This window comes from Protopterus annectens, chromosome 14.part0 (genome assembly GCF_019279795.1).
Source record: "Protopterus annectens isolate FY-2018-M chromosome 14.part0, PAN1.0, whole genome shotgun sequence".
Lineage (NCBI taxonomy): Eukaryota > Metazoa > Chordata > Ceratodontiformes > Protopteridae > Protopterus > Protopterus annectens.
Window position 1 is genome coordinate 714,423,159 of NC_056748.1, and position 14,517 is coordinate 714,437,675.

A 14,517-nucleotide genomic window follows, 5' to 3' on the forward strand; every position below is an offset into this window, starting at 1 on the left:
TCAGACAAGTAGATGCCAAACAAGAGCGGTCCCAGGACTGAACCCTGAGGTACTCCACTTGTCTGGAGCTGGATTTGGAGTCGGCTACTTTTACAGTGTGGGTTCTATCAGTAAGCAACCCATTGGGTGTCGTAGGGATTAATGCCCAGGTTAGTAAGTTTATCTATGATTCCAGAGTGGGGGATGGTGTCAAAGGCCTTGGCAAGATCTAGATAGGCTGTGTGGACCATCTTACCCTTGTCCATGGCTCTGGAGACTGATTCGAAGAAGCCAATCAGGTTCAGGAGACAAGATCGGCCCTTCACGAACCCAAACTGGGTGGGGTCCAGTGTTTAAAGGTTGCCAATGTCTTTGTTTATAAGTTCCATGATAATACGCTCCATGGCCTTGCAGATAATGCTTGTCAGACTGATGGGACAGTAGTTTCCGGGATCCAAGGTGGATCCCCCCTTGTGGAGTGGGATAACTGTAGCTCTGTGCCACTCAGTGGGCACAAAACCTGAGGTGAGGCTATGATTAAACATGACACTTAGGTGAGGTGCCAGTTCATATTGTAGTTCATGTAGTACACAGCCCGGGATGTCATCTGGTCCCATGGATGCTGTATTCTTAGATTTGAAGAGTGCGTTTTTCACTTGTGTGGCCGTTATTACCGGAATTTGGCAATCTTCCGGTATTGAGATGGGCCATTTAGGGGGGTGAAATTGGCACTGAGTTGATCTGCCAGGATATTGGCAATATCCTTGGGATCAGTATATTTAATGCCATTTTGTTTTAGCTCAGAGCAGATTTGAGCATTGCCATTTAGATTCTTGACATAGTTAAAGAATGCTTTGTGGTTGTCTTTGGAATCTTTGGCAATTTTATTTTTGTAACTAGCTTTGGAGGATTTTATGAGGGCTCTCAGTTTCTTACTGAGGCTGGTAAGGGAGTTTTTTTGCATCCTGGGATTTTCCTCTTTCCTGCAACAGTTTCTTCCTTTTGTTGTAAAGTTAGTTTATGGCAGGGAACCACCAGATTGACTTCCTTTGTTTGGATGAGAGCATCTTGGTTCTATTTGGGATGGCATGATTCATGCATGAGTGGATATGCTCGTACAGTGCCTTAGTGTAGTATTCAGCAGTTGAACTTTCAGTTCCCGCCTGCATGGGTGTCATGAAGTTTGTCACTTCTGACTTGAGTAGCATGAAGTTGGCTTTGGAGAAGTTTTTTTATGGAGGTTTCCTTACTGGGGGGTAGGGGTGGGATGTGCATGCTAAGGGTGATTAGCTTATGGTCAGAGCTGACTAACGAGGGGGTGACCATAGGTGTGGAGCATCGATTTTCCATGTTGGTAATGACCAGGTCTAGGATACTGGAGGCCCTGGTGGGAGTACGGATTAGTTGATCCAGGGCATTGGAATTTATGAATTCCAAGAACCGTTGGGCAAAGGTGTTGGTACATGAGTAGTTTTCCAAGTTAATGGCAGGGTAGTTAAAATCACCCAGTATTAGGGTGTTTGGTTCTATCTTAATATTTTCCAGTATGTTTAGAAAGTGTAGTGAGAATCTTGGGGTATGGTGGGGGATCTGTAGCAAGCTACAATTTGGATTGCAGTCTTACCTAGTGTTAGTTGCACTTGGAGAATTTCAGATGCATTGTTTTGGGCAACTAGCCTGGTGGTGTGAATATCCTTGGTGAATATGGACACTCCTCCACCTTTAGTGTTTCGGTCCTGGTTTGCTGGCCGAAAAGTGTGGTAAGAGTTGTAGCCTGGTATTGCAGGGGTGCTTTCTGGAGCTTTGAACCAGGTCTCAGTTACTGCACAGATATCAATGTTCTCCATTTTTAGGAGGGCTTTGAAAGAGAGTGCATTTTGAGGTTTAGACTTCTAGCATTGAGTAGAATTACCTTCAGATTTTGCGTGCTTGTACCTGTTATGGTGGTGGTTTTGTCCTTTGAACTTTGCCTAAAAAAGGCACTATAGGGGTGGCAAGAGCCTTAGCAAGTAACCTGAATCCCAGGGGCGACAGGTGCAGACCATCTCTGGCAAAGCATCGTGGTCTGTCAATCATGTCGTCCCATTTGAATGACACCAGAAGCTTAGCCAATTGTTGAAGTCCGTCATTTTGTCCTTATATTGTGGTATAATTCGGGCGAAGGCAGGATGCTACTCAGGGCTAGGGTCATACCTGCCTGGGCCACATGATCCGAGAGCTCTTCCATGTCTCTTTTCATGTAGTCCAGGGAGGTACGTCTCAAGTCATTCACCCCAACATGGACAATGACAGAGTCATATCTGTACTTGTTGTGGAGTGACTTGAGTGCATGCGTTATGTGGCGAATCCTGGCACCCGACAGGCAGCTGACTGTAATTTTCTCCTTGTTCAACCTGGTGAGAAGGACATCAGTGTGCCAGACTATAGAGTCACCTATGACTAAAGTGTTAGGTACATTGTCTTGCCTTAGGGGCTGTTGCTGGGTGGCACACTGGTGTTGTGAACTATGTGACACTTTAGTTGTGATTAGTGTTTGTTTGCGTTTCAGCTTCAGAGGTCCTTGGTGCTTGGGCAGATTACAGCTAAGGGCCTCTGCATATGTGGATTTAGTGTTGCTATATTATATAAAGTGGTTTTGTGATTATGATAGTAAACCTTTATATATATATATATATATATATATATATATATATATATATATATATATATATATATATATATATGCATGCACATATATATATATATATATATATATATATATATATATATATATATATATATATGCAGACACAAATATTTGCATGTCAATAATTGTGTATGTTTATATGTATAAATTTATAAATATATATATGTGTATATATATATATATATATATATATATATAGAGAGAGAGAGAAAGAAAGAGAGAGAGTTACGTAGTCTAAGATTTGAGTACATGTAAATAAAACAGTAATGGTCTTTTTGCATAATATAGTTCATACCAGTTGTTATCCTATTGCATCTGCATAGTAATCTTCTAAGCTGTATCTTCCCATTCTTAGAAAATGTCTATGATTTTTTTTTTTTTTTTTGTATATGTGAGCTTGCAGGTGCACTAGAATCGAACATTTTTCTAATTCAGAGTTCTGTAAAGAAGCCCATATAAGGCAACCTTTGTGCCATGGCCAGCTTCCTGTATTCAGACCCTTTGGCATAGAGGTTATAACCATGAGCATGACGCTGTTCTTCAGCTCAGGTTCAGCTGAATACAGCACCTGAAAGGAGCCTGCTGCAATAGTTAAGTCAAGCAACTGACCTTCATATCATTCATATATAATGGGGAGGTGTACAAATTTCCCTCTGACAGAGACAGAAGGATAGTCATGGATACAAAAAAATGTTGAGAGCCTGTTTCCGAACAGTGTGTCATAAGATGGCTACAGAGGCCAGTCTTTGTAAGCACTGTGCATTCAGTGTATGCATAACTAGGAAGGAGGAGGAGGAAACAGGAAAAATCCAAATGTGGATGGTGCCACCTGGTGCTTGACTTGCTTAAAATTACTTCAGGGGTGTGTCTTGGTTCTGAAAGATTCCACCTAGATAGTAGGAACCCCACAATTTGGTGCTATAAGAAGTTAGCCTGAGCAGGATGATAGAGGAATGAAAGGATATGCCATTAGTGGACAGTGGAGTCTAGATGGTCAAATTGATGGCAGGAATGCATACCTAGATTGGTATTTTTTAGTTAGTGTATTATAGTCACAGGAAGTGCAATGTAAATATGATTAACCATGTGTTTTATGCACCAGAAAGGACCTAGAGATGACAAATAAACCCTAAACTATTTTGGAGTGATATTGAGGGAATCGTCTATCTTCACTTTAGATGTGTTATAGGTAAAAAAAAATCTAGTAATTCATTTCTGTAGAAAGAGACATATATATGTACCTCTCAAGACTGTAACAACTGGAAAGGCTGTAGAAATACCTCACTAAAAGAATCACAGGCCTAAAGCAGATGCCCTGCGCTGACTACCTTAAAAAACTCTAGCCATACTCTGTCGCATATCGTCTACTCAGAGGTGATCTCTGCTTAACAAAAAGGCCATGTCAAACCCAGAGCTGTTGGACATGCTACACTTAAAGAAATCCCAATCCCTCAGAGCTACATACTCCAGGGATCTAAACCTTGTCATCACAATAAACAAAACATGCTGGAGGGATAGGTTCCTGACCCAGAGACTCCCCAGACTCTGGAATAGACTGCCCATACATGTCAAGCAGAGTGTCTCTTTGGCCCTCTTCAAAAGGAACCTTGACGGCTGGATGGGAGAAAGGAAATTCACTCTGGGGATCACGTCCGTCACCATGCTAGACAGGGGTCCAGGGAAGTAAATAGTGTGGGACGAAATAGCCAGGGAATTGTTATGGCTAGGCTTGTATAGGCCGATAGCCTAGTACCAGCCTATGAATGTGAGCACAGTTCTTGCTTTACTTATGAAACATCTTTAGCAGCTGAATTATGTACTTAGCCACTTAGGTAGTTTCTTGTAAAAGATGTGTTCATTCTCCAAAGATCTGGGGAAAAAAAATTGGAAGAATTAGCTGTGTCAGTTTTAATACCACTGCCAATTCAGTTCTGACTGGAAGAAAGACCCTTAAATGACATAATGTTTTATTAGGTTTTAGAAAGGTCTTTTATTGTGGACAAGATAATCTGAAAAAAAAAAGTTTTTTTTTATGTAGCAATGTCATAACAAATGTGTTTTGCTTCAGATGACTAAATGCATGTCATTTGTATTTATAATTTTTAAGCTATCAAATGAGGTTCCTACTACACATCAGAAAAGACTGGACAGTGGAAGTTTGCCAAGCCGAACTGAAGATGAGCATCCTGGACGGTCAGATTCACCCACCCAGACCACAACAGCTTCAGGCACTGATAGAACAAGGTATGCTGTGAACTTTGTTGCGACAGTCTTTTTCACTGTTTCAGGTTAGTTTGTATGATCATTTGAGAGGTGTAATTACAGATAAGTCTGTGAGTACTGCATAACCAGCCATCCTGCAGAAATCTCAATGGGAAACCTTTGAGTGCATCAAGCTTGAAGTTGAGCAGTTGCTTTCTGGAAAGAGGTTGTTGCTGAAACGGAGGCTGGGAACTTGCTGTACTGTAACACCAGATGTCCCAGTGGGATCCATACCTGCCAACCTTTGGAAGATTTTGCAAGGGCTTTATGTCTGTGTTCAGTTTCACAGTGTGTAAAAGTCAAGGCCATATTTTCTGTGTATTTAATGTAATCACACAGTGATTAAGTCTGGAGTAGGGGTTTGTTACCCCAGGTATGCATATGGGTATTGTCAATAATATGTTCTAGTGATAGCCTTTAAGTTTCAGATTCAGACTTAATGTACTCAGTATATTAGACCAAACAGTTTCAAATGTATTGGATTCTTTTATTCCAGAGCATTGCGCAGTGATTCAAGTTAATGTCTATTTTATTTTTTGTGAAAGGTTGAGACATTGTTTCTCTACGAAAAATTCTCACTACCTCTATTCTTTCATAAATGGCCTCAAATCACAAGATTAATTATAGAACAGTGCTGATCTCTGCTCTACTAAAATATTTAAAGAGAGTGAACATTGTTTTTCTTCTTATTAAAGTGCAAGCATTTTTTTTTAACTCACACCATCTCCAGTACCTGAAACCTGACTGTTGTGCCTGTCGCCTTTTCAAGTTATTACTTATACATGTGCCTATAGACACATACATATTCTGTTGAACATCTACTTGGATGACAGAAACAGGATCTTTTTACTTGTACAATATTGTAACAGGAGAAGCCACCTGAAGCAGACATCAGGCTTTCTGCAGCTTATAGTTTTCATAAAATGATTCTTGTATTGTGTAGTTTGCCAAACATAATTATAATAACATGCTTGTTAATTTAAAGTTAAGAAAAATAATGTATTTGCACTTCATTTATTGCTCTGGCAGAGTGATTGCATTTTACACAGAAAGATCACTAAACCACTGCTTTGTTTCCATTTGTATCAGCAAAGTGCTGCTCATTTTTGTTTTAATATATCTGCCTCAACCATTATTTCTGAGATTGGTGGTGATCTTCAGCTGCATGTCATTGTGTCAAAATGCACAGAAACCAGTGATTTACCTAGTTATCGATTAAAATAAGCAATGATTATTTTGTTAAAAATAAGGGCATTACTGGTTGACATGTTAAAATCTAAGCCTTTTTTTACATAGAAGTGAAGGGAGGCAGATTGCAAAACTGAATATTTAAACACTGTGAATTAGTTTTTCTGTTATAAAAATGAGAAATATACTTGACATGATGCTTGTGGTTTAAAGAGAATATTACACACATATTAAAGAACGTTAATGAAAAATAAAGTTCTTCTGGAAAATTATGATTACATATAACTGAAATATTAAAAACATAAGTTGTATTGGGACCACTGTCTGGTTAATCATTATGTAGCAGCTAAATGCAGTCTGACTAAATCAATCTCAGGACTATACGATAAAGCTGTTAATAATCACATACCCCTAGTCCTGTTTCATAAACAGACTGACGATTGTTAAGTTGCAAAAATAAAAAACAACAGCTGACATGTTCTTTCATTAGCTTAATGGCATTTATAAAGTTAAATCCATAGTAAAATGTGTACTCTGCCTCAGTAACTCAAATCAGTTGTGATATAAAATGAGGATAAATATATTGTTGACACAAATGATCACCATAATTATATCTGTTTATTTATCTGTTTAACTTTGTTGAGCAGGGTGGAAACTGACCCATCTGGACTGCTGTCTGAGTAGCCTTATATGCAACACAAGACAATGATTAGGTTACTTTGCACAAAAGTATGGTAACAATATACAGCACTGACATAAAAATAAGATGTTCATCGTGTTTCACTGCTGCAGTCATTACACTTGGTTTATCCTGCCATCAGGCGGTCCCGCAGTCGGCCAGAGTTCCAAAGTCTTGGTCTGGCGTCTGTTGCTGTCGCTTCTTCCCTGACGTCAGTGCACCAGGGGTATATAAGATGCAGCCGACGCCATTTTCCCCAGTCTTTCTTGTTGCGCGGTGCCCGAAGCAAAAGCAGTTTGCAAGTGCCGGTCGGTCGACTCCTGAGATTTTCAATTCGAATTTCAGAACCAAAGTCTTCAAAAAAGCTAAGTACCCCATTGGGGAAACTTTTTCTTGCCTCAGACCGATGTCAGTAAAAGTTAATAATTGTATTTCTTGTGGGAAGCAAATACCTCATAAGGATTTTCTTTCTTACTGTATTCCATGCCTAGGCCCAGACCACAACGTCACTAGTTGTCGGTTTTGTGCTAGATTTAACAAGTGCACTATTAAATGTCGGTTTGACTTTGCTCGCCATTACTTTATACCATGCCGTCGGAACAACCGATGACCGGAATACATAAAAAATGCAAAGACAAGGATAAGGACAGGCATCCAAGACCCAAAACTGATGATGAAGCCTCTTCTAGGCCAGTCGCCGGTTCTCAGTGATGCGCTTTCGCAGCCCCTGACACCCACTACCTCAGAGCCACAGGCCACCTCCAACTCCCACATGGAGATGTCTAGGCCTCTGGAAACTCAAAGTATTGGGCCTACGGAAACTAACCCTTCAGATGGGTCCGGAGCCGCTGAGCAGGCATCGGCTTCTGAGGGGGTTTTCAGACCTTCACAACTTACCATTAAATCTACAGCCAAGTCTAAAACTCCATTAAAGACAAAGAAGCAAGTACAGCATTCACCTGGACAGGCCTCCATGCCTAAAAAACAGATGCTCAAAATGGCCGAAGACTTAATTACTCTGATCAGGGGTTCCCATTCCCCTCCAGATAAAAGGCCTAGGCAGGATACAGACTATGATTCCTCTGACCAGGTTTCCATTTCTTCTGATTCCTCTTCAGACCAGGGATACTCTTTACCCCCTATGAGGACTCTGATGCTGAAGAATCAATTCCTTCAGCCTCTCCTCTTGAGGATTACTCTTTTGGGGAAACTTTACATACCATGAGGGAGCATTTCCATTGGGAGGGCCAGGATTACTCAGAATCCAAGAAAAGGCTCAGAGACTTTCTTTTATTGCCTCAGCACAGGCCCCTTGCTATTCCGCCAGTGTTAGATATTGTGGACGATGTGTTCTCTGAATCCAGTTTAAATCCTGATTCTTTGCCCCCTGAGCCAGTCAAGCCAGACAGGTACTACACAGTCCCTGACTCTCACAAATTTCTTTATAAAAACCCTGTTGCTGACCCAGAAACTATTTCCCAGGGTCCCAAAGGGGTAAAGGCTTCCACAGCTAAAAATCCAGTTCCCTCTGACAAGGATTCTAGAGCATTAGACAGATGGGGACGAAAGTTTACACTTCTGCAACTTTAGCAGTAAGGGCTTTAAATTGCCAGTTTCACATGCTTAAATACCAACAATATTTAATGTCTCTGTTAAAACAGAAAATGCTTACAAGTTCAGAACATCCTGACTATAAGGATATTCAGGATTTATTGCATGCAGCTGAACAAGTAGGAAAACATACTCTGCAATGTGGTTTTGATTCATTAGAGGCTTTTTGTAGAGCAGCAGTTACAGGATCTGTGATACGAAGGCATGCTTGGTTAAAAGAACAAGGTTTACCTGATCATGTTAAGGCAAAATTATTGGATGCTCCTTTACAGCAGGATATTTTATTTGTTGTTAAGGCAGAAGAGGTATTAAAGAAAATGGAGGATAAGGCAAAATCTATGCAAACAGTGAAGGATTTCTTACAGGTACAGCCACCTCGATTTAGCAGAAATTGGCCCTCCAAAAATGGGTCCTTTCCAGTGTCAGACAGACCACAAAGATGCAGATACAGACACCCAAGAGGCAGATCTCAGCCCCAAGGCTCTTACAGACCATGACAGTGGGGTGCTTCAACCCCAAAAGGAGGGGAAGACAAGTTACAACCTTATAGGAAACAGTCCCAGTAACTTCCCCCTTCAAATGCCAAGCCACTTACCTTTTGGAAGCTCCCTTAGGGGGAAAACTAGCACTTTTTTCACAAAATTGGCATATAATCACCCAAGACAAATGGGTTCTGAATACTGTGTCTCAAGGTTACAAATTCCACTTTCACACTCTACCAAGGCTAAAAGGAATGCCAGACCTGCCACCAAATCAATGGGCAGAGGCACAAAAAGAAATTACAGCCCTCATGAACATGAGAGCTATTCAAAAAGTGCCACAACAGGAACAAGGACAAGGATTTTACTCAAGACTTTTCCTGGTCCCCAGAAAGGGCAAAGCCTGGAGACCCATACTGGACCTTTCTACTCTAAATACTTACCTGGATGTTCCAAAATTCAAAATGTTGACTCTTCAGCAGCTTCTTCCCATGGTGGGCAAGAAGGCTTGGCTTGTTACTTTGGACCTCAAAGAGGCATACCTGCATGTCCCTATCAGACAAAATTGCAGAAGATACCTCCGATTCATAGCTGGTTCAATGCATTACCAATTCTCTGCACTGCCCCTTGGCTTATCTACTGTGCCCAGAGTCTTCACAAAATGCCTGGCACCAGTAATTGCATTTTGCAGCCAAAAAGGAATTAAAATATATCCATACTTGGATGACTGCCTTATTCAAGCAGAGAGCAAGGACATTCTTCTAAAGGATCTGGCATTTGTAAAAAGATTGCTAATTTGCTAGGGTACACAGTAAACGAAAAGAAGTCAAAACTAGTGCCCTCACAAGAGATAATATTCCTGGGTGCCAGCTTAAATACAACGGCCCAGATGGCTTATCTAACGCCAGAGAAGCAAAGACAACTGACTCAGTACTTTCAATTGATGGCAACAAAAACCCAACTCCCTACAAGAAAAAGTCTGCAGGCCTTGGGGTTCATGGCATCATGCATACTACTAATACCATATGCCAGACTGCATATGAGGAAATTACAGTGGTACCTAAAAAGTGTTTGGACTCAACACTGTCACAGTTTGGAAGCAGTAATACCCCTTATTCCCTGCCTACAACAGGAGTTTCGATGGTGGGCACAGGCATGTCACCTCAACAAGGGACAGCCTTTCACTCTACCCACAGCCAGGCAAACACTAACAACAGATGCTTCGGATTATGCCTGGGGAGCACACATGGCAGGAAAATGTATTCAGGGCAAGTGGGCCACAGACCAAATGCATCTTCACATCAATCAAAAAGAGATGCTAGCTGTACAAAATGCCCTAACAGCTTTCAAGGACCTTCTGCATCCAGGACAACTATTACTAAAGACAGAAAACACCACAGTTATGTGGTATATAAGCAAGGGGGCACTCATTCTTATCCTCTCTGCAGACAAGCCATGACCTTGTGGAACACAGCTCTAACCCATCAAGTTCATCTGCAAGCACAATTCCTGCCAGGAAAGAAAAATACTCTGGCAGATGACTTAAGCAGAAACATCATGAATCCTCACGAGTGGAAATTAAATACACAAGTATTCAGCATGATAACACAAAAATGGGGGAGCCCAGACATAGATCTTTTTGCCTCCCCAATGAATTGCCAACTACAGAATTTCTGCACAAGGACTTAACACACACAAGCATGGAAAGTGGATGCTCTCTCGTTCAGCTGCAAAAACCTAAAAGTTTATGCCTTCCCACCACTGCCTCTCCTTTCAAAGGTACTTCTAAAAGCCAGACAAGAAAAGCCAAAAATTATTCTGATTGCCCCAGACTGGCCACGCCAGCACTGGTACTCAATCTTAAAGAACTTAGCTCAAGGCCCACCATGGATTTTACCTCAAATTCCTCATCTTCTGACTCAACAAAACAATCAGATCCTGCACAGCCAGCTTAAAACCTTAAACCTGGCTGCATGGCAGATTCCTTAGTCAAGCAGACAACACCTCTCTCTAAAGCTGTTATGGATGTCATTTTGGAGGCCAGGAGGCTTAGCACCAGGAAATTCTATTCAGAAAAGTGGAAGAGATTCTGTGCCTGGAACCAGGCTCAAAGCTTTGACCCTCTTGTCCCAAATATTCCTCAGATATTACAATACTTAACTGAGATGCTGGACAAAGGCCTATCCTTTTCATCCATTAAGATCCACGCCTCTGCCATCTCGGCTCATTACAACACAGATCCTCCTATTTTCTCTCATCCATTGCTAAAACAGTACTTCAGAGGGGCTAAAAACATAAGACCGCCCCGGAGGGCACCAGCACCAACTTGGGACCTCAATTTTGTCTTGGAAAAGCTAACTTTACCTCCTTTTGAGTCAGCCAATTCAGCAGAATTAAAATATGTGTCATAGAAAACTGCTCTGCTTCTGGCAATAACCTCAGCATGAAGAGTCTGAATTACAGCCACTAATGGCAATGGAGCCTTTCATCATTTTTCACCAAGACAGGGTTTCTTTAAGAACAAACCCTTCTTTTATGCCTAAGGTGGTATCCAGTGTGGCTCTTAACCAAACTATTCACTTGCCAACATTTTATCCAAATCCCCAGAATAAAGGGGAGAGACATACACAGACAGCTACGTTTCTACTTGGACAAAACAAAAGCTTTCAGGTAAACTGAGCAATTGTTTGTAGCCTATGCTGCAAGATCACAGGGAAAGGCTATTTCAAAGCAGACCATTTCAAAGTGGACAGGACACTGTATCCATTTCTGCTACACAGCATGGGAAAACTGTACCTAGCAACATTAGGCCACATTCCACCAGGGCAACAGCCACTTCAGCTGCCTACCTTAGAGGAGTACCTACCAAAGATATCCTGGAAGCTGCAACTTGGAGTTCAGTGCACACCTTTACCAAACATTATCACTTGCCTCTTTATTCTAAATCCAGAGCTGGCTTTGTCACTGCAGTGCTGCAGGGCCTCATAGCCACCCCAAATCCTTTATAGAACCAGCCACCCTACCTCAGCTTTGGGATTCAACCCAAGTGTAATGACTGCAGCAGTGAAACACGATGAGCATAGTACAGTTTTGTACCTACCATAAATGTAGATGTTCGAGTGTATTCACTGCTGCAGTCCAGGTTACCCTCCCTCCATCCCCTCTTTCTTAGCTACCTTTCTACCCTATACTACCTATGTGGTGTATTTGCTGGTAACTGAAGGTTTTGGTTTGACTTTTTATGTATGTTTTATTAGCAATATGTATTGCCTACCTATTTGGGGGCACCTGACATCTGGGACAAGAAAAACTGAAGAAAATGGCGTCGGCTGCATGTTATATAACCCTGGCACACTGACGTTAGGGAAGAAACGACAGCAACCGATGCTGGACCAAGACTTTGGAACTCTGGCCGATTGCGGGACTGCCTGACGGCAGAATAACCTAAGTGCAATGACTACAGCAGTGAAGACACTCGAACATCTACATTTATGGTAGGTACAAAACTGTACTTTATGTGTAAGAAATAGTAAGCAATGGTTGTTTAAAGCTAACAGAAGTAGCAGTTCTTGCATGCACTGGCTATAGGATGCATGTCTGTTAAGAAATAAGGAAGAGAGCACTGAGATAGTCGAACTGGAGCAGTAGGGTACCGTGTCAGAGCAGTGAATCGTAAATAGGCAAGATAGTGTGTTGGCCCCACACTGAAGTGAAAGGGCAATTATTCATTTATTAATTTCTTGTTATATTACTATGCTCAGCATACATGATGTAACCTGTTTTGTATATTATACTGGATGTGCTGTATTTGTATAACTTGATGTTGGAGCTTTTCTCCCCGGGCCTCCGCTGAAAATGGACCTGGTCCAGTCGGAATTTCCCGGTTAACAAATGTAAAATAAAATAAATAAATAGTATTGTGAATAATGGAAGGTTTGGTTATGCACATGAATATGTTCTGTATGAGATATAATCAAGATTTCTAGTAAGAGCTGAGCAGCTGGACTATTGGAACTAAAATTTGAATGATATGAGGGTCTTTGTAGTAACCATACTCTAACGTTTTGCATCCCCATCCAGTCCAGCTTGATCTTTTAAAATTAGTGACTCTCTGCTTAGACTGCTAAAGTTTGAATTACCCACCTTCATATCTTCTTAACTGCTTAGTGTATGCTGCAATTCTTAGGATAAGTCATTTTTCGTTTTACTTTTAAAAACGCCTATTCTAAGACCACCAATCACTGCAGAGCTTACATTCCACTTCTCAGGAGTTATCTTAGGATTGTGGTTCTGTTTTGCTCCTGCTAAAAGAAAGGAGGTCAGCAAAATTGTTAAGGTGTTTACCTTACAAACACAAAGTGCAAGGTTTGATTCTTAAATGGGATAATTGGCTAGTCATAAAATGGCCCACAAGGGTAGTTAGTCTAGTACCAATCTATGAACGTACAAACCTATAAGCAGCAGAGGGTCATTGATTCCTGACTGTCTCTGTTTGGGCAGTGTGCGGGTGTGTGAGGAATGCTATTTCTCAGCTCCGCCCACTAATTAGCTGGATGTTCACTGTCTGCAAAAATAATTATTTTCTAACTGACTCTAGCCAAGACCTCTTAAAACTCCAAAAAGAACAAAAACTTACAACAAAACAAAATGCAATATAAGAAAAAGATAAAAAAATAGAAGTAACCAAACTTTAAATGAATAACTTTAATCAAAAATCAAATGCATACAGAGATCAGCAGTAGTCAGGCAGAGAACAGCAAGTCAAATAAGCACTATACAAGCTTTACTGATTTGTCTGGTTTCAGGGTATTTACCATGAAAAACCTGTAGCAGACTACTTAATATAGATCCATTCAGGTTGGAATAATTTGCTCCACATTGCTATATTGTAGTTTATCCTGTAACATGCTTCTGCTGCTTTTAAGTTGATATATTTCTTGCTGAGTCCTTTTACTATGATCTGTTTGTAAGTGCTTTGATTTTTTTTGCCTATGGGTTTCTGTACTGCTGCTAGATTTATCGTTTTAATGTGATTATTTACTGTACTCTGGACCAGTGGCAGCTGGTGACTTCAAATCAAAGTGGGGGGGGGGGCTGCAGAAGACAGCTGAATGGGCCAATGGGAAGGGGTGTGGGCAACTAGAAAGGGGTGGAGCTATGCTAAAAAGCACAAAAACTGGGACTTTAATTAAATATGCTGCCCTGGGTGCCAAACCGTCATTATGAGAGTCCAATCAAAACAAAATGAATTGTAGAAGAAAAAAAACATTTCAATGCATTGGCTTCATGACAGCTTACTTAATATCTAGATGGAAACAAAAAGGTTGTGAGGCATGAGCAAATAAATTACTTTTTAAATACATTATTGGAATGCCATTCAAAATCAAGTATAAAACAACAAACAGCACTCAACTCATACCACTTCTCCTTGCATTGCAGTTCTGATTATAAATTATATTCAGCTTTATAACAGTACCAAGTAACATGCTGGAAGTAGCAATCTTTGTGATACCCCCACTTGTAAAAATGTTTCTTATCCAAAAAAGACCTGCTGCCTGACAACTATCTACTTGTTTCATGGGAAAACATGATCAAAGTAAAAAATGAACAGCAAACAAGAAACAAGCTCAAGG

The 14,517-nt window shown here is 40.9% G+C and overlaps 1 protein-coding gene across 8 annotated transcripts in view; it reads left to right on the forward strand.

The window, feature by feature from the left end:
- LOC122789190 (coiled-coil domain-containing protein 50-like) overlaps positions 1 to 14,517 on the forward strand; it is a 1,862,880-nt gene that overhangs the window by 1,622,062 nt on the left and 226,301 nt on the right. For all 8 annotated transcript variants that reach the window (XM_044056454.1, XM_044056452.1, XM_044056453.1 and 5 more), the window contains one exon: positions 4,773 to 4,909. In XM_044056454.1, coding sequence (XP_043912389.1) covers positions 4,773 to 4,909 — 137 coding nt within the window. The remainder of the gene's footprint in view (positions 1 to 4,772; positions 4,910 to 14,517) is intronic.